This window comes from Cornus florida, unplaced genomic scaffold (assembly GCF_030987335.1).
Source record: "Cornus florida cultivar Cherokee Brave unplaced genomic scaffold, ASM3098733v1 CherokeeBrave_3.0.0_Hap2_Chr04, whole genome shotgun sequence".
NCBI classification, from domain to species: domain Eukaryota; kingdom Viridiplantae; phylum Streptophyta; class Magnoliopsida; order Cornales; family Cornaceae; genus Cornus; species Cornus florida.
This window is the reverse complement of record NW_026775574.1, coordinates 24,134,420-24,155,925: the sequence shown is the minus strand read 5'-3', so window position 1 is coordinate 24,155,925 and position 21,506 is coordinate 24,134,420. Positions and strand designations below refer to the sequence as shown.

At 34.0% G+C, this 21,506-nt stretch overlaps 1 protein-coding gene across 1 annotated transcript; it reads left to right on the top strand.

Moving 5' to 3' along the window:
• Positions 1-13,182: 13,182 nt before the first annotated feature.
• Positions 13,183-14,799, top strand: LOC132303007 (uncharacterized). Its single transcript, XM_059800022.1, has 3 exons — positions 13,183-13,643; positions 13,743-13,894; positions 14,380-14,799. Exons 1-3 carry the CDS (start codon positions 13,379-13,381, stop codon positions 14,491-14,493), a joined length of 531 nt encoding a protein of 176 aa, XP_059656005.1. The 5' UTR covers positions 13,183-13,378; the 3' UTR covers positions 14,494-14,799.
• Positions 14,800-21,506: the final 6,707 nt, after the last annotated feature.

Genomic DNA, 21,506 nt, shown 5'->3' with positions numbered 1-21,506 from the left:
CAAGAAAAGTTCGGATGGTTCCTCCAACTTGGATTATAATGATTGCCATAGGGATTATTCCCTTGGTTAGTAAAAATGGCATTAGCTTGCTTATGATTGTCATTTTGCACATGTCCATGGGGACAATTAGAAATAGAATGTAACACACTACAACAAGTCATACATGATTCATTAGATGCACGATGATGAAAATGATTAGGGGAGGCAGACATTTGATTCGCCGAAGTTTGGTTAATCAAAAATTTATCAAATCTTTGAGATAAGGATTTCATCTCGGTAGCTTTATCATTGGAGTTGTTAACTTGATACGAGCTAACATTCTTCCTTCCACCTAGATTTCTATCATTTTTAGAAAATAAAGATCTATGTATGAAATTTTCACTCATACTTTCATACAATTGCCACACATAATTTTCATGCTTATCAAGATAAGAACCACCCATAGATGCATCAACCATACCCTTGTGATTATCCGGTAAACTTTCAAAGAAATATTGAACTAATTGCCACTTAGGTATGTCATGATATGGGCACTTCCTAAGAAATTCATTGAATCTTTCCCTTGCCTCATGAAACATTTCCCCATCCCCTTGAGAAAATCCACGAATGGAAGTTATCATGGCATTGGTCTTTAATACCGGGTAGTACTTCTTCAAGAACTCTTGTTGCATTTCTGCCCAAAAAGTTATCGAAAAAGGCCTAAGAATGTTAAACCAATATTTTGCCTTGTCTTTAAGGGTAAAAGGAAAATGTTTAAGTCTTAACACTTCTTCTGGCATGTCCGTGTATTTCACGGTGGAACACACTTGAAGAAACTTATCCAAATGCTTATAGGGTTCTTCACTTGGAAATCCATGATAATTGGGAAGCATTTGAATGGTTTGTGGTTTGATTTTATAGTGATGTGCTCTAAATGGAGACAATTGAATGCAAGTGGGTGCATTATATTCATTAGGCACATAATGGTCTCTTAAAGCAAGAGGGGGATTTACAACCGGTGGTACTACTCGAACACCGTGCTTAGCTTGAACCATATGAGGTTGTGGAGCAAAGATTGGTCAAGGCATTCCTAATTGGATTTGGACTTGTTGTTGTGGTAGAATAAATGGTCTAGGAATGCCTAATGGTACTTGGATGTTTTCATGATGCACATTAGGGTGGAGGATACCTTGTTGGTCTATGTAACCAAGGTCCTCCACATGGTCATTATTTTGCTCCTCCATTGATGAAATGGAGTGATGAGAACTACCTCTTCCCTTAGGATTACGAACAACCGATTCAAGATGAAAATTAAGAGGGACAAGAGTAGGATTCAATGACCTACGACCATACATGCACTAGCAAAAACAATAACAAGAAATAAGCAAGAAACAAACACTTCGCCCCCACAACAAATCAACAAATCTTTACATACAATGATCCCATACTCCCATGCTTGAACAACATGCAAGGAAAAGTAAATTGCCTCCACGCGGGCTCACGATCTATCTAAGAAATGAAAAACAAGCCTCCATGCGGGCCGACGATTTAACTAGAGCTTGAGTTAGATAGATCTCACAAAGGGTCCTTAAGCAACTTCAATATAACTTTCAACTTTCTAGCCTTACATTGCTTTGCAATTTTTTTAGATTTTGAGTCCTTTTTGTGTTTAGCTTAGCTCCTTGCTTTGAATTCTCCTTTGCTCAACTTCCTTCACTCAATGGACCTAGTCAATCAAGAACAAACACAATAAGTAACTAAGAAGAAAATAAAGAAAAGACACGATCAAAAAAGTACTAATTCCCATTTGTTTCCAAAACACGGCGTTGCCAATTAGATCTCCGGCAACGGCGCCAAAAACTTGGTGCGTACCATACCGTTACACCAAAAGTTTGAAAAGATGATACGAACTAAGAGTGTGAGTGTGCAATGTGGCCAAGTTTTAAATTTATAAAAGCCACTACTACCTCTAACTAAAAATATAGCTAAAGTGAGTAGGGATCGTAGGTGTCTTTGTAATGGAAACAATATATAGGGTTAGTAGGTCGAGTGATCAAATATTGGTTGGATTGATTGATTAAGCTATTATGCAAATGGAATTAAAGTATACAAAATTCAATGATTAATAAAGTAGAGAAAGATATAGAGGGGAGGACTTGGGGTACTAAAGCTCACCACTAAGCTTGACTTTACTAGACACTAGCAATTGTATATTAATGGGGAAATTGACTTGTAACTTGTGTGTGTGTGTGACATTAATTGAAACTAGGCATAGATGGCAAATAAGCATAGGTTGTCAAGCCAAATCAAATGGAAAGCACAACCTATCAAATGAGACCAAAATCCATTCAATGAAACCACAATTTATGCACACACAACTATCTAGAAACGTACACCAAATGCATTCATAAGTATGGAACACCAAGGAATAAGAGTAGATTATCCACCTATCTATGAATTTAAAGCAACTACACTGCATCTACACTAAAGACATAAAATTTAATTAAGCTAAAGTTGTGGTACAATCCATCAAGAAACAAGTGTGAACCATCAAATAAATTGCAAGAGTGTTCAATTAAGCTCTATATTTTGACCATCTCTAGATTAACTTCATCCATATACATAGACATGCATAAATTCCACTAAATCTAGAGAAAAACACATGAATCATCCATTCTAGCATACATAGACATATGGTTAGAAGTAGATAATCAATTGAAAGCATTAATCCATACACATCAAGTAGAAACCACAAGATATATATATAAATCCAAGATCAAAACATTGTTACAAATAAATTCCCAAAAATATACAAAGAACTAAGTCTATGAAGCAAACTTAGGGGCTACTCTATCCCCAAGTAGATGTCTAGCTACTCATTGAAGTGGTCATCCAACCCTCAAGGGCTATCTCCATGATAGGAATGAACTCGTTCTTAATGGAAACCCTAGAAGAATGGAAGAACTCCCAAAATGTGTAAAAGCTTTCTAATCTTTAGCCTCCTCTCCAAGATATGAGATATACAAATTATGAATAAAAACTATGCTCTAAAAGTGACTCTCAATCCTTATATAGGTACGTCAAATGTCACACCAATGGTCTAGGCTCATACACTAAGGTCCCTCCAATGATTGCACCATGAGCCAACTTTTAATGAGCTGGAATCTATTTTTTTTCGGACTTAAGGAAGTTCGATCGATCAAACTGTGTTAAGATCAATAGAACATGGCTGAGATCCATCGAATGCTGCAGAGATCGATCATCATTAGCGGCACCTTTCTGAATAAAGACAAATCTTTGAGATATTTTTGGGAAGAAGACAAAAGTGGTAGGTGGGTGGTAGGCGTGGATAAGATCGAATCATTTCGATCGATCTGGAATATGTTGGATCGATCGAACTTGTTGGAATCTTTTGGATAAAGACAAAGGCTTGGATCCATCTTGAACTGTTTAGATCGATGAACGTTCGATCGATCAAAGAAATGCTGAGATCGATCGAACATGCTGAATTTTCACAATTTGCTTCATTTTGCTCCCACTTTGCTCCTTTCTTCCATTTAGCTTGAGTTAACTTCTTTAATGCTCTTATTTGGCTGAATTGACTTATTTTTGGGATAAGCACCTGAAAAGGGCAATAACACAAAATTAGTCTAAAACGGGAAAGTAAAATAGATAAAGGTCCTAGAATACCTTAGCTTAAGGGGTTAAAACGCGCACTTTTCAGCGCTCATCACTCCTCAGGATGATACTAATGATTTTTCTTATATCGCTTTTCTTGAAAGAGGTCCTCATGTCGTTACTTTATCTAACTCTGACATTTCAGATAATGAAGACAGTGAAGTTCATGATGAACAGGTGGAAGAGGATGAAAATGACGATGAAAGATTGAAAAAATTGGTCAAAGAAACCATGGAAGTAAAACAGACAATCAATAAGCTAGCAAAAGAGTTTATCCAAGCAAAAGGAGAGAATGAAGATCTAAAGAAACAGATTGATGAAGGCAAAAGGAAAACTTTTGAAAGCAATTATGTCATCACTAAGCTTGAGAAGCAGATTATCATTCTTGAGGATAAGGTAAGTATTACTAACTCATTGAAGGAATGTCTTGCTTTGAAAATTGATTTTCTTGAAATTGAATTGAAATCTGAACAAGATAAACTAAAAGGGTTCAATATGAGTCAAAACAATTTGAATAAGATAATCAACATGGGAAAGGATGTAAATGATAAGACTAGGTTAGGATTCATTAGAGGTCCATCTAGTGGTCAAGGTAAAACAATTTTTGTTAAACCTGTTGAAATGCCTAAACTATATTTGTCTGATTCATTGCATTCTGATATGTCTTATTTGCCTAAATTGTTGCATTGCACTTTCTGTGGTAAGACTGGATATAAGCATCACTCATGTTTTCAAAGGAAAAAGAAAAAGTCTTCAAAAATTTATTCTCAGAATATTCAAGCTAAGAAAAAGGTGTTTTCTAAAAAAGAAAAAGAATTTTGTGCCACCTAAGTTTTCTAAAACTGTAAATTTGCCTAAGAATGAGGTAAAGAATGAGAGAGAATTTTAGGAAGTAAGAGTAAAGACTGTTTGGATCAAAAAGACTGATTTGATCAATTTTGTGCCTGTTGAGTCCTTGGAACTAGATTCCAAAAGGACATCACCTTCAAACTGAGTCTTACAAAATTCAGTGATCATGGCTTGTGCTTAAAAGAAAATTTTGTTACTATTGGATCATTTGTTAGAGTTTTGAGTTTCTGATCATAATCTTTTTGATATACATGTGAAAATTCTTTTAAGGAATTTATGATCTATCTTTGAATGCAAATTAAGACATATGATAATTTGGATAAAAATAGATTTTTTTGTTTGTAATCTACACAATAAAAAATGATTTGTATTGATTATGTGATTTTTATATTTGAATTTCTTAAGTTCATAGACTTTTGTGCACTAGTCCATCTCTTTGATTAGGGGATTTGCATTGATTATGATCTATTTTTGAATGCAAATTGAGACATATGATAATTTGGATAAAAATAAATTCTTTATTTGTAATCTATACAATGAAAAATGATTTGCATTGATTAGGGGATTTTTAGATTTGAATTTCTTAAGTTCATAGACTTTTGTGCACTAGTCCATCTCTGACAAATTTGGTTGAAAATCTTTTAATCTGTTGACTAGGGTTTATTGTTCACAAAAGCTATAAAGGTTATTGTCTAAAAAAATAAAAAATAAAAAAATATGAGCTTAAAAATAATTTTAAAAAAAATCAGCTTGAAAAGAAAGAAGAAAAAAATTGAAATTTACTGAATACTTTACTAAGGAATAGGCTACCTATTGAGATTTGATCGAAAGCTCCCATTAAACTGAGAATTGAAGCTAAAAGGGGAGATAAGTTGAGTTGGGGAATTGCTGACTACTCTTTAGAGTGAAAACCGACTTGCTTTGAAAAATTGCTCAAAACAATTTTATCTTAATGTTTTTCGATCAATAAGGTTTAGACAATGATCTGTTGAAATTCAACTGAAGATGGATTAGATTGGATTTCACACACACACGTGAACTTACTAGATAAATTTCTAAATTTTTCGGTAAAATTTGCAAGTTTGATTTCATATTGTGATTACTTTCTGAGATTTGAAATTATTTAAAAAATCTGTGGAGTCAAATATTTGTTCTCTAAGATATATTTAAAATTCTCTGAAAAGGTTTTGAATCATGTGTTGACCGAATGATTTTAATGATTAGTGATTTGTGTTTAAGTTTTTTTTTTTTTTTTAAAAAAAAAATGAAAAAATTTCAAAAAGATTTTGATTTGTTTTTAGATTTTTTAGTTTGTTTTTGTTGATGTTTTTAATCACTGATGTGTTAGAATAATTTCTGAAAACATTTGGAAAAAGTGTTTTTTCAAAAATACACTGTGGATTCAAGACTGGGGGTCTTGAACCGGTTCAAGCAAGTCAATAGGCCAAGCCTAAAGAGACTACCCATCTTGAACCGGTTCAATAGGGCTGAACTGGTTCAAGCTGTTATGCAGATTGCACACTGACATTCTTGAACCGGTTCAAGAGGGCTGAACCTGTTCAAAAGCTCAGGCTTTGGTGTTTAAAACTGCTTGTTTGCACATTTGTTTGGCAACTCTTTCTCTCTCTAAATACTCCATTGTCTCATTCACTCAATTATACATTCATACATATATATATCATCTATATAATCTATATCATATTTTTGTCATTCATTCATGAAATATATTTTATCATTACATAAGATTGAAGACAAGAATTGAAGATTGTGTGGATTGGAAGTTGAAAAATGGGTTTGAATGGAAGTTATGGAGTTTGGGATTAAAATCTTAGAGGATTGGTTAAGTTTTTATGTTGATTGAGGAGATTGAAGCTTCATTGTGTTTGTGGGATACAACCTTGCAATTGTTGTTACTTTTTTTGGAGGATTGAAGATTGAATCAAGCTTTTCTCTATAACACCTTTGGGGTTGCATACCAGGTGTTCGATAAAATTACTGAAAGAGGTTGAAGGCTTCAAAGTGAAAAAGTTTCTAAAGAACATGACTCCTAAACTGTCTAAGGAAGCAAAAGGGAAAAGAATTGCAAATCCAAGACCTCCCAAAAGGTCCCGAACAACCATAGCCATCCAAGAACCTCAAAGTGGTTCACATGCTTCAAGAGATACTCCAATGAGATATCCGTCTGTTTCTAACCCTAGCAAGATTGAGTTTGATGAGTCACACTTCTACAATGAAGATGCTTGGAAAGTGTATCTCTCTGTTTACTAGGATGGTCCAATCAAATCAAAGAGGAATGTCAATCTTCAGATTCTTCAAGAAACAGCTGGACGCGAGCTAGTGAACTACATCAAGTCGCATCAATGGCTTTTCTTCACTAAGCTTGGCAAAAGCTTTTACTATCTAGATATGGTTAGCTATTTCTACGCCAATATTCGTGAGGTACATGACTCCTACTTTATCATATCTTTGTTTGGAGTTGATTATATGGTAAACGAGAAGGATATTAAAGCTATCCTTGGCCTTCCAAACAGTCGTCAGTTGACTAAACAGACTCTACCTTTGGCAATCACGAGTCTTGATTTTTCCCAGATTATATCAAAGATCTGTGTAGCGAACTCTACTCTGAATCAAAACAGTATTCCAGCTCGATTTCTGACAGATGAAGTGGTTTTCTTCAATTTGTTTGCTATGGCAAATCTGGGATACTTCAGAAAGAAAGATGAAATAAATCTTAAGCGAGCACAAGTTCTTTATTTTCTTGCTAATAATGAGACTATTCTGCTTGCATACTCTATTGTGTAGCTTATGCTAGCTCATTACAAGAACAACACGCGCAAATATTCTTCTCATTTTCTGATGATTATCATGGAAATTTTCAAGAGAAAGAATGTTTAGATTCCTCCTAGGGCTTATCATAAGCCTATCTTGAGTAAATTAATCCTCGTGCCTTGAATAAGTCCAAGACTAGTACTAGGGAGAATGCTAAGAAGGCTCGGAGAAGTGATGATGAGGGATCGTCACAAGCGCTTGAAATTACTCAGTAATTTCCTCTAAAAGGAAATTTCACTTGAGCGGATGCCAATGTCTTGTATTCTCATCTACTCCAGCATTAGACAGCTATGCTTGACAGAATGATGGTTGAGATCCGAGATCTCAAACTACAGATGACTTAGATGAAAGGACAGCGGTCAGGGGTTCCTGATAAGGATGTCTACAGGCCTGCACCTCCAGGTCCATAACTAAGAGCTGAGGATGAGGATGATTATTCAGATGGGGATGAGGATAAGGAGGATAAGGATGAGGAGGAGAGTGGTGAAGACTGAAGAAGATGATGTTATGACAGAGTGGTTGAGAAGACAATGATGCTGACTTTTGTGTTAATTTTGCATGCATCATAACATCATGTTTTATTTGGTTATTGTTAACATTGTCATTATTTTTGGATATTCTTGATATATGCTTTAATGACTTGTTTAGATTGAAATTATTTGCTTCTCTTATTTATCTCTTACGTGTTGACAATTTGTTACAAAAAGGGGGAGATCACAGTGATATATTAAGGAGGAGAGATATAATTTTTTTAAAAAAAAATTCTGGATATATACTTAAAGGGGAGTTTTTATAAATTTTTATTTATTAAACTTCACTGGTAGTTATGCTTGATAGTGTGTAGGAAATCAGGTCAAGCCGTGTATCCAAGAAGAAAGAAGTGATTATATTCCATGTTTTTGCCTTTGAACAAAAATGTAATTTACTTTTTTGTTTTGGGTAGATTGCGAAAATTATTTTTAGGGTTTTGTTACGAAATTGCCAAAGGGGGAGATTGTGAGATATTATTTTATATTTGGCAATTATCATAAACAAAACAAGTCCAAGTCAAGTTGTAATTCAAATTACTTGGCCTGCAAGTTATCAAGTTCGACAGCGACTACAGAACTGGGAAGTTGTTCAAACTTACCATGATTGAAGATCTTTTGAAGGAAAAGGTAAGAACAACGCATTAGGAAGGAAGTTTAAAAGGTTAGGACACATTCTATACTTGGCATTTATTTCGGACTTAACAAATACAGTGTTTTCAACTTGATTGAACCAAAAATTCAAGTTTGGTATACTTGAACCGGTTCAAGGCTTCAAGATTGGCTTTAAAATCTAATCTGCCAAACTTGAACCCGTTCAGCCCCTCCGAAACGATTCAAGAAGTCCTATTCACAATACAACTTTCAATTTCCTTTCCTGATTTGGTTACCAGTTGGTCTAGAATTTTACCAAATCCTATAAACGAATTTTTCCATATTTTCAGAGGGATTAGGTTATAAACCATGTCATATACATTGGTTTAAAAACGGCTTTTGCATTATCAGTTTATTATTCTTAAAAGCCTTAGGAAGATTTTTATCTCAGAAATTCTTAGAGAATAACCGATTCAAGAAGTCCTATTCATAATACAACTTTCAATTTCCTTTCCTGATTTGGTTACCAGTTGGTCTAGAATTTTACCAAATCCTATAAACGAATTTTTCCATATTTTCAGAGGGATTAGGTTATAAACCATGTCATATACATTAGTTTAAAAACGGCTTTTGCATTATCAGTTTATTATTCTTAAAAGCCTTAAGAAGATTTTTATCTCAGAAATTCTTAGAGAATTTTTTGTTTGTCTTTCTAGAACATAAACACATAAGCACTTAGTGAGTTTAGAGTTGTGTTGTTCGAATCCTGATTGTGATCATACAGTTGCATCTACATCGATCAGACAAAAGCAGATCTACTTTACATCAAATCCAAAAGTTAAATAGAAGTAAAAGCGACACTTTGAAAGGGTTGGAGCATTCGAGGAGTGTTGTCTGATCTACCTACTACTCTTCTACAAAGATTAAGCATAAGCCTGAGGTCAAGTTGCTATTAGACGGGGAGTCGCAAAGCCAGAGGATTATCGGCAGTTGGTGTTTGGTAGAACGATAGGGTGTGAGCCAGAGTCAAAGTTCAGTGTATTTTGTTTCAAATATAGTGGATCGATTTACTTTGTACTGCACAGTCCACGAGATTTTTCCCACGCAAACAGTTGACGTATTTTATCAACTGGAGTTTTCTCACTAAAATCCTGGTATCATCTCTAACTTTACTTTGCTTTATTTTAGATTGCATGATATTTATTTATTAATTGCTAAAATAAAGTAAGTTAAAAAAACACAAAATCTATTTTTAAAATAATCAAAACTTTCTAAGTATTTTCCACTGCGTACAACTCACACAGGTCATGAGTTCAAATTGGAAACAGATTTAGACCTCATAATAATGTTAGTATCGTGCATTGAGATAACACTTCAAATGTTTTATTTGGTTCCCTATCTGTTACTATATGCACACTTCGAGTGCAAAAAAATGTTAGATAAGGCCACCTAAGATATTTGCCAATTAAAGGAAAACAAGATGATGATGAAAATCTCGTGCACTGAACTAACCCCTCAAGTGTTTTATTTGGTTCCTATCCAGGGTATGTACACTTTGCTTGCCAAAAAGAGTTTAGATTAGGCCACCTAAGATATTTGCCAATTAAAGAATAACAAAATAATTATAGGATCCTCAATCAAGGTACCTATTATGTCATTAGACCTTTTTAATGTAAAAAGATTGAATCTTTTAAAGAAAATAAGAGTTTTGAGTTAAACTTATTCGATTTACCTATGAAGTCGCGAAGAGTGTTTTAATGATTAAAGATTAAATCTTTGAATGAAAATACCTCAATAAAGGTACATGTTTTGTCACTAGACCTTGAATTCAGATGAGATCGATCGATCGAATTCAGATGAGATCGATCGAACTATTCCCAGATCTATTTATATATTCTTGGTTGCACAACTTGTTGATTTTGGGACTTGGGATATTAATCAAGAATTGACATGGCTAAGACTTGGTTCTAGTCCAAATAATCGTGAAAGACTCGGTTCATTAAGTCCATGAATGCCGCTGGCGCATAAGATCAAAGCATGCCGGCCAGGGATCTACAGTTTTGCCAAGCCAATGATCCATTGAACTCATGGCACACTCTGCAAATAGTGCTAAGAAGAAAATTAGTGAAAATAGACCAGGCACAGTCACTGTATGCAGAAATTGAATACCCCTAGCAATTTCGATAGCAGCTGTCACTTAACTAAAATCCTCAATTAATTTGTTTTATGGAGAAGAGAGGTTGTTTGGTAGAGATACAATGGCTCATTTGGATTTTTCTCCAAGGTGGAGATTTGTTAGAATATTATGGCTCAAATCAAATTGTCAACTCAGCAAGCAACTTGGCAACTAAACACTTTCATCACCCATTATATCATTTCCCAAAATAAGCATAAACACAATTTAACATATGTATAACTAAATCTTGTATCCAATAAAAGATTTACAATCCCAACTCCAGTCCGCCAAAAGAACTCCAAGATAACCACATATCAAATCAAGATACCGAACAAACACAACGTGGCAGTGGTGGCAAGGACTTCATGGATTTTAAGTATGTTGGTGTGGTTGTTGAGGCGGCGCATGGAGGAGACTTCGCGGATGATGTGTGGCTCCATTGCAAAATTGGTGGCAAAAGGTTACACCCAAACCTATTGAATCGATTACACAGAGACATTCGTAGTTTTTCTCTGCTTGGACGTCGACCCCTCCCACCCCAGTTGGGGAGGAAAAGTGGTATCTATTAGAGAATATTTTGGTTTTATCTTTTCCTTGTATTGGATCCGTCACTCGCAATTAGAACATCAATTATTTCCCATCATCTCCAATCTTATAACTGTTAGAAAAATAGCACACGAATGCTCCAACCCTTTCAAAGTGTAATTACGTTTACTTCTCTTCTTCAAGATTTGAACTCGATTGTAAAAGAATTAAATCCTGTTGATTCACTCATGAGAAGAAGAACAAAACAGGCGCACCCAAAGACTCTAAGATGACTGTAGTCGGGAATCTTTCTATAGAGACGTTCATAAGGTGTCTGGTCTAGGTACTCATGCCCACCTTTGGGTATAAGCACACATACTCGAAGCATATCCTCCAAGATCTGGATAGTACGCTCTGACTGGCCATCTGTTTGTGGATGGAACGTCGTACTAAGATGCAACGCTGTACTGAACGCTGCTTGAAGTCCTTTCCTCTCTCCCGTTGGCTTGTGTTCTGTGCACACCTAGATGATCTCTAGATTGCAACACACTTTATAAAAGTATAATGACCACTCATTTTTATTTAGAAAACACAATTATGGAAATTGATGGATTGAAACTTTAGAACACTCTCCTCCATAAATTTCCACAATAGTGGATCATGAATGCGTAGACAAGTAATATATTTGGTTTGCCGAGTTTTGTTTGATGCTAGAAATGATCTTAGGTAGCTAGGTCATTCCTACCTTAACGATGTGGTCCAATTATACATGCACACATAATATGTAATTATAAACTAAAAAAGTAATAAATAAATAAAACAGAGAGGGTGTCTTAATTTACAATAAAAAAAATATTTGGTTTTTTAAGTAAGTAAGTCGCACACGCCCACAATTTCCCCCTTGTGGGGAATGTTCAGTCCACAAGGGCATGTCTGAGGAGTTCACAAATTTTGCTGCGAGCTAGTCCCTTATTCCCATCCCTAATATGTACACTTCGCCTGCCAAAAAAAAAAATTTAGATTAGGCCACCTAAGATATTTGCCGATTAAAGAATGAGAAGAATCTTATGATTTTTCATAGCCTGAATTTAGCTTTTCTATTAGAAAGAATAATTGATTTGATAAATCATGTAACATTAACAAATCTTCTTTCTAAATGAAAAACTAAAATCAGATTGCACTCCATTTGTCAAGAACTCAGGAACCTTTTTCAGCAAAGAATTATATTCTCTAAAGTTGTCTCTACTTCTAAATTGATTTGAATGAAACAATGTTTCTCAAAATTGTTTTTGTATGCTTGTGGGTGTTTTTAGTGCTTTGTTTGCTATCCCTTTTACTTGCAAGTTCTAACAAGCTTCCCCAAAGATTCTTATACAAATAGTTGAAAGAATGCTTCAAAGGTTTGAAAACAAAATTAATACAAACCAAACCACATTAAATTAACCTCATTTTTGTGTTGACATTAAAATCATATTTATTAGGCCGGACGATTATAACAATAATTGAAAACGACTCTTTCCCTGTATTTTATGGATTGATATCGATTTGTCAACGGTGTGTTTTCAGAAATTTAATTTTGTTTTCCCAATTTTGAAAGTAAAATCTATATAGAAAAAAATTAAGAGAAAAGCCAAAATTGGCCACGCAAGAACAAAACAAGTCTAATGGTTGACAATGTAGCCAAGAGGCTAAGCTGATCATAAACAGATAAGGTGACAACAAAATCATCCCCACGCATGCTTTAGTTTAGTGTATTATTTTATTAAGCACAGTGTTACATTTCAATATTATAATTCACTGTCCAAGTCCAAACCTTGACTCCGTCGACACCGCCGAGCACGCCCGTCCAAGATCACGGCCTCTGACATCGTGCCACGTGGCGGTCTCGCCACATATGGTGCCGGCACCCACTGGTAGGTGATGTTAAAATAAATGTGTTTCATAAAAAAACCATATGTTATAATTAATTGTGTACAAACATTGTGATGCAATTTGAATGTCAGTGTGATTCAAAATGAGCCACCAAGTGGGAATTTAAATTGGTGGTACAAGAAGTTAGTTAGCGAAAGGATGAGATGGTTTGAGTGAGACACATTTTACCATTCATTCTTAGAAAAAGGCCACTTCTTGCTCCATCTCTTTCCTCTCTTTCTTCCTCCTCCTTATCTATCTCTTCTTCTCCTTCTTCTTGATTCTAGAGAGAGAAATTAGAGAGAGAGTGATGGGGAATTGCCAGGCTGTGGATGCTGCTGCACTAGTGATACAACATCCAAGTGGGAGGATAGACAGGATGTATTGGCCTATGAGTGCTAGTGAAGTGATGAAATTGAACCCTGGTCACTATGTTTCTCTCATCATTCCTTTGCCTATTTCTGGTGAGGATCGGAATTCAGATGACAAGACGGTGCGTTTCACTCGTGTTAAGCTTCTCCGGCCTACTGATACTCTTGTTCTTGGCCGAGCCTATCGGCTTGTCACTACTCAAGGTTGGTTTTTGTGTTTCTCTTTTTAGTACTACTTCCTTTCTTGTGAAGCTGTTTGTGTTTTTTGGTTCTGAAAGTTTTGTCTGTTTTCTTTTGTTATAGAGGTTGTGAAGGTGTTGAGAGCGAAGAAGAACGCGAAGATGAAGAAGAACCAATCTGAATCGGCTGAGAAGTCGCAGAATATGGATATGGAGAAGCAGAGTTCAAGCTGTCAAGCAAAAACAGGAGGCTCGCAATTGGAGAGAACAAGTCAGGTATATATATAATAACTCTCTCTCGAGCCCATAATTCATTAGGCTTTCAATAGACATACATGTGCATGCACTCTAGTGGTGGAATAGCTCAAACAACATTATGATGCTGCTTGAGATACACTGGCATGTGTGTGTGTGACTGTGTGTGAAGGTGTAATTCAATTATAAAAAAAGAGGTTTAGCCGCAAATTTGAAATTATTTAGTCCATGAAATTACAAAACATGTCAAGAACTGAAATTTTTGGATGATTCATTTAGAAAATGTGATTAGTGCTGTGTATTGACATATATTTAACATGTTATTGTACACAAAAAAATGAGAGGCAGAGAAGATATGCTAGTGTCCTCTTAGGCAATTGAGTTGAATAACACATACTAGTCACAACTCACAACATGGTTTCATTTTTTAACCAAATCTGTTCATTTTTTTATTTATTCATGATTGAACACCATTCTCATTATCATATAAAAAATTTGAATTCCAGGCAATGAGACATGAAAGACTCCGGCAAAGGCCAGGATCGACGAATTTTGCTGCAGCAAGGTCCAAAGCAGCATGGTGCCCTTCTTTACAAAGCATCTCAGAAGCCGGGAGCTAATAATGGTGTTTTTCGGATTGTAATGTTCGAGACAGCCCCTTGAAAAGTGGGGTGAACTACCCTTTTCATCTACAGATGATCTTCTTCTTGTGAAGAAATGGAAACATAGATACAATAAATTCATGCAATTAAGTTGCTATCGGGATTTTCTAAACCATTGTCAATCACAAGTCAAGTATTTGAACCATCATTTCTGGTACAAAAAACCTCTCCCCTTTGTATAGCTAAAGAAAGAAAGAGCAATGGATCTGACATTGTTTACGCGACTAAAGATTACGTTGCTGAATTATATGTTACCTTCAAGTTTTTCTCGTGTTCATGGTTAAGAATTTCAAATTTAACAAAATAAGAACTTGTAAAAATATGTGAAACATTTAGAGATAATCACATTATGCAAGAAAAAATCACTAAATTATCAGACTTCCACACATGAAATTTGAACAAGTTAATACTGAAAGTTTAAGTGTTGATTCAACAGTTAAAAGCATCAGACAATAGGTCCATATCTAGGACATTGCCAGCATTGTTTGAACATGCACAAAAGGTTAAAAACAGCTTGATGAAAGCTGTGTTGGATAGAACTGTTTGATCTTTTGTAAGGCTAGATATTTGTTTTTGGGAGTCAATCATTGCACTTTTTTCAGGTCAAGCACAAATAATGCCCCCTAAGAGAGAAAAAATTATCACATGTCCAATTTTTTTGATGAAAAATCTGTATTTGAAAGACTATATAACCAGCTGAAATTAGAAAAAATAGTTTAAGGAAGTTGGATGGGGTAAGACAACTAAGTTTATAAACAATGAACATGTTGTGTATATGTTTGCTTATATCTCCTATGGTTATAATCTTCATTGACCATTACAAAGGTTGCAAAATTGCATGAATTTATTTAGCCCTCTCTAACAGTTTCTGTTACTCATATGTCACTATAAGAGAATCAAGATATTACAAGTTTCAGCCCTCAAACTCTAAGTTCCTATTTTCTCTTTTTTTTTTTTTAACGATTTTCAGTGGTCTCTCATTACTCACTCAAACCCTAAACGTCTTAAAAAATTAGGTAACAAGCAAGTACTAAACAGGGTCCGCAAACCCACGAAGCCTCACTGTTCGAATGAAAACCGAATTACAACGTAACTAAAGTCAAAACAAAATTTGAGCCACAACATCATATTTATTTCTATGCAGTTTAGCTCCTTCTCTAATTTGTACCCGTAAGGATTGAGCTCCAAGGGTCCTCATTATTAGTAAAGTTTACAATATTCTAATAGACTATCTGTATTCTTGAATGCATGATTCTATAAAATGAGCTCATTTCCTAGAGACTTTGCAAATATTAAGTTAATAAGAATCAATTTTACAATAATATTGTTTACAATGTTTAATTATCCCTAAAGGCATTGTTTTGAGGTTTGTATATTATCATCAGCAGTAAATGAAGGTCACAAATAGCTAAAAAAATTACTGTTAAGTTCTAAAGGGTTCTTGATCTTAAAATTAAAAAAGAGTACACTTCCCACCTTCTTTTTTTCACATATTTAACTTTTGAGAGTATTTTAAGTATATTACGCACTTATTATATTGTTATAATGCAAGGATAATAGTATTTATTCATTTTGAACTCTTATTAAGTGCCTTATTCTCATTAGGATCTGCCCCCATTGCAATTATTTTTTATTTACATTATTAGTTATATATTTTGTTACAATTTTGAAAATGCCCCCACTCAATATTACGCTTAGCATTCTTGCCCCCACTGTTTTTTTAATCCAAAAAATAATTGTCTCCCCTTTTCACTCTCTATCGCCTCCGCATTTATGATAATCAATTCTATTTCACACATTCTCATATTTCCGCTCAATTTTTGAAAATACCCACTAAATATTCATGCATCCATTAATATTTGTAGTAAAAAATAAAGTAAAATAAATCAGTTCTCTTATTGGACACAATTGAAAGGTTAAAAAAATCTAGTTCTCACACCGACACAAGTTAGAGATGGCCCAACACGTGTTGGACAAGCCACAAAAAATTGAATTCTCATATTTGAAATACCCCTACCCCCTCCCCCCACCAAAAAAAAAAAAAAAAAAGAAAAGTGTCTGGGTATCACTGCTTCTAATATAGTAAAATTTCTACAACCTGTGAGTGTTCCCTAATTTTTTAGTGAACCACATAAAATCCGTATTCTTGCTTATGTGTTTGATCTGTTCTCTTCCGTTAATTTTTGCAACAACTACTAGTCTAAGAAGTGAAAAAATAATTGGTGTCAAATTTTTTATTTTTTTTTATCTATGTACAACTTTCCAGCATCCACTTGCTATAATGTGTTCAACAGACAATTTGCAGCTGACACTCATTGGCATTATATGCATGTATTGAGACACCACATTCAGTACAAATGACCCCATTAAACACTATTACAAGAACATTTTTCAACTTTCAAATGTGAAAACAATTGGGCTAAGAAACTGTAGACCCCCCAAGGTCTATAATAGCTTCCATCAAGATACAGATATTTGAATTTTACCGACAAAATTTCCTATAAGAAGGTCCGATTATTCTTCACCTTTTAATGGACAGTCGAGAGTTCAAATTCGTTTAATTTCTTATATTGGCACGTGGGTGATTATTTTTATATAAAAAAAAATTAAAAAATAATTACTACATAATTAAAAAATAATAATCATCTTACTACCTTCAATAGCTTATAGTGTATATATAATTACTACAAAATAAAATTAGCTTTAGAGTTGTTAAGGTTGTAAGCTGCCTACCACATCAAAATAGGAAAATCTAGCTAATAACTTGAGTAAACTAATCAAAGTTGGGTTAATTATGTAATAAGCAGCCACCCCAAGCCCAAACTTGAGTGGATCGTTCTATTGACCAAAACCCAGTTTAGATTGGGTTGATTTGAGTATACTAGATGTTCGGAGCAACCCAATTTCATGAACATAATTTACAAAAATAAAAGGGTTGAAACAATGGGATCTGAAATGTTCTTGGACCAGCCCAATATCAGTTGTAAAGCATTGAAATAATGGGATCAGAAATGTTATTGGACCAGCCCAAAAGGCCCAATAATAGTTGTAAATGTCACATCCTATAAAAATATCATCATTCTGTTTGAAGTGAAGGCTAAAGGGCTTGATTGGTGAAATATATATATATCAATCAACCACAGTCATAATATTCCTTCCGTATGAACTAGAACACTCAACCACCAAATCTCTCTTTTCGAAAGGAGAAATCATATACCTTCCTTCAAAAAAAAATTAATAATAAAAATAAAAAATTGGAGGAGAAATCATATGTAAAATGATAAAAGTTGGTAATAATAAAATATAAAAAAAAGTGCTTAATAGCACCTAATACCGATATCTTTTTCCCTATTTACTTAGCCGCAAAAGATACAAATTCCAAATTGTCTACATTCTCATCATGGTGAAGAAACTAAGAGTAATAATGTGAACCTTTGTCTTTTCTCTATTTAGTACGTTGTCCCAAAGATAAAAATTCCAAATTGTGTACATTCTCGTATTGAAGAAACTAAGAATATATTTAATCTTTTCATTCATAATTAATAGTCATGGTATCGGTTGTCGTAATCGTCGTGGTGTAATAGATTTGGAGAAATATCAGTATAACTTGATCAAATCGAACGATTTATAGAAGTGTATAACGATATCAAACTCTTGAAATAATATGTCGGTATAGCCGCATGAGTTCTATCTCTTCCACACAAAAAATAAATTATATATATATATATATATATATATATATATATATAATAGGCAACGACTTCATGAATGCATTTTTAATTCATGACAAGAAAATTGAGATTAACCTCAATCTTTATTGATTCTTGAACCCTTCTAATATAAAATCCATAGTTTCTTTAAAAAAGGAGCTTTAAATTACTAGTTGTATTTGCAAAAGTAACACGTCTTCTCCATCTTTTGGACCTGCCACTATTGTTTCCATGGAATACTAGGAAAGCCAGCTCAAAAGCATAAACCAGTATTGAGAAATTTTTACCAATTTTATTTCACCAAGACTCTCCATGGATTGAAAGTAATTATAAGAAACTCATACATATATATATATATATATATATATATATATATATGGTCCACCCCAAAAATAGTTTCTTCAAATAAACAAGCCGCGATCTATATAATCATGCCATTGTTGGTAGAAAATAAAGAATGCAAGTGATCAACCTTGCTTCACAAATCAGCATTGTTAATGGCTGAATTCTACTTTAAAAAATAATAATAATAAATAAATAAATAAAATATCAACATGCATGACATGAATGAGAGTGTTCATTAGACTTCTCATATTGCCCTCAATATGCAGATGACAATATCACCTGAAATGTATATAAGGGGAGTTTGGTAGCGCGATGAGAAAGAGTAATTTTCTCGCAGTTATAGTTTCTTTTTCATGTATATATGAATGCTATGATACATGGATTTAAGTAGTGATTTTCACTTACTTGAATTGAAATATGAACAAAGTGAATTTTTCTAGCAAAAAGAAAGAAAAGAACAAAATGTGTGTGTGTGTGTATATATATATATATAATATTCATCAAAGATATAATGGTAAAAAGAAAGCTGTCCTCCTATTTTTATACATACCAAACCATCCCTGTCTACTTCTCTACTCACTTTAATCTTTTCATATCAACATTTTGGGCAATTAAGCTTTCGGTTGAACAGAAAATCACTTTAATAAATCTTTTGATAAAATCAGTGTTGTGCTTAAAGTTTAAGGCTTTTTCCTTTACCATTCCAAATTTAACTTTTACCCACATCATAGTTTATATTTGGCTGCAGCTGAAAAGGGCCTTGTGATTGCTGTTATGAAAGCGAAACAAAAATGATATATATATATATAGAATGGATTGTCTAATGAGGAGGTACTGTATATATATTTACATACTTGTGTTTGATGATTGTGTAGATGACTCTTTTGTCTCCACTCTTTGTTATGGAGGTCCAGAGCATGCACTATGAGAAAGCAATAAAGAACACCACGACATCCACGCTCCGCGATAGCATCCTCTTTCCCCTCTATGACCTCTCCTTTCAACTTCTTTTGATGATGGCATCCAAAGAAGAAAAAAAAAACATGGCCTCCCATCAAGCTAAAGACATCTTTTAATTAGCTCCCCATATTGAATCTCTACCAATCTCATTTTTCATTCCTATATATGAGAATTTCAATGAAAAATAGTAACATTTTTTTTTTTTTTTTTTTTTTTTTTGGGCAATGGGAAATTTGTATTAATATGATATAAGTATGTGTATATGTAGCTGTCCAAGCTCAAAATGTTCATTATTTGAAGAGACAAAAATTGGGAACTTTCCAGGTATGTGAGGTGATACAAATTTTCTTTTCTTTCTGGATGTAGATATAGGTATATTGAGTACTTTATGGACTTGAGGGTTGAGGGTGGTCCAGTCTTGAATTTAGCATAAAATTGCAAACCCCATGAATCAATAAACTCAGAATCATTCTAGCTTTTGAAACCTTTAGTCCGGGGGGTCTACCGGGCTTTTTACGGCAACCCCACGAGCATGGTTTTACATCCAAAGGTAAGATTTCAAAAGCTAAAAATTTTATAGGGTCCTCTCTCTTTTGTCATGTCCTCCTAAAGTTGAAATTCTCCTACAAAAAAGAGTTGGCAAAAGCTACACAATTTACTGACAAAATCCCAAAATCACAAAAGTATTTTTGGCTTTGGGGGCTTGTTTATACTTAGGATTCTTATTGCTTTGAAGAGCATTTTAATTTTGAAAAAATAAAGAATGGAATGTGTGGATGATGATCTTATGTGATAAGCTTAGGTTATATTGGGGGCCATGCGACTTCATGTGTCACTGCCACTATATTTCTTTAAAGTTGCCTCTGGGGACCTCTTTCTATTTGAGTTACACCCTCTTTTTATTTGATTGGTTTCCTCTTTATCCATTGAGTTTTTCAACTAACAGTGCTTCATTATTGTTTTTGGTTCTCTTTTATGCAATTATAATTAAATAATATATAACTACCAGTTTATTTCCAACTACCATAACATGGTATCATTGCTCTCATAATGGGGAATAATGGGAACTTGTTGCTAACTGTTAGGGCATAGGAGTCCGAACCATAAGCTCGGTTTATGTTGTCACTTTGCGGAATCTGATTAGGGTCGCACTTTACGAAATTTATTTATTTTTTTATGTCGAAGACTGTCTTTTATACAATTGGATGCTCTTTATATTTAGGGATTGTACATATAAATAGTGCAAATAGTTTATATTTACCTGGTGGAGTCGAAGTCTCATAATTTTTAAAAAATAAAATTAACGAAAATTTTGATGTGGACATGAAAAAATAATATTCACTCTTATAAAAGTACCATTTTTAGGCATATAAGTATCACTTTTTGTGCATCAGTTATCACTTTTTTGTACATCACAAAAAGTGATAGTTGATGCACAAAAAGTAATACCTGCATATATAAAAAGTGGTATCTATGTGCCTAAATGTGGTACTTCTCTGTGAGGGTAAACGATATTTTTCTAAAGTGGTACATATGTGCCTAAATGTGATACTTCTATGAAGGTAAACAGTATTTTTCTATGTCTTTAATTTTTTGAAAATATGAGATTTTGACTTTATCAAATAATAAATATTAGTCATTAACACTATTTATATGTAATTAAATCTCTTTATTTTTCGTGGTCAGGGTTATGTGATTTTGAGAGGCATTGCAACTGTGAAGTTTTCTATGTGAGAGCTCTCCGTTGTAAACAACACTCATTATTAGTAGTGAAATTTCTGATGTACTCTGTGAATATAGGCAGAATTATTTTATCGAATTAGTAAATCGCGTGGGTTCTTGTATGATTATTTTTTATTCCCAATACTAACAAAATTCAAAATTTTCATAGATCTCATGCATATTCATCCATTGAGTAAGCATCACGTCATCAAGGTACATTCAACATTAGAAACT

Excerpts from the sequence above, each read along its gene's own strand:
- LOC132303007 (XM_059800022.1), top strand. The coding sequence starts at position 13,379 with ATGGGGAATTGCCAGGCTGTGGATGCTGCTGCACTAGTGATACAACAT. Across the intron at positions 13,644-13,742 it reads TCGGCTTGTCACTACTCAAG|AGGTTGTGAAGGTGTTGAGA; the intron begins GTTGGTTTTTGT and ends CTTTTGTTATAG. Across the intron at positions 13,895-14,379 it reads AATTGGAGAGAACAAGTCAG|GCAATGAGACATGAAAGACT; the intron begins GTATATATATAA and ends TTTGAATTCCAG.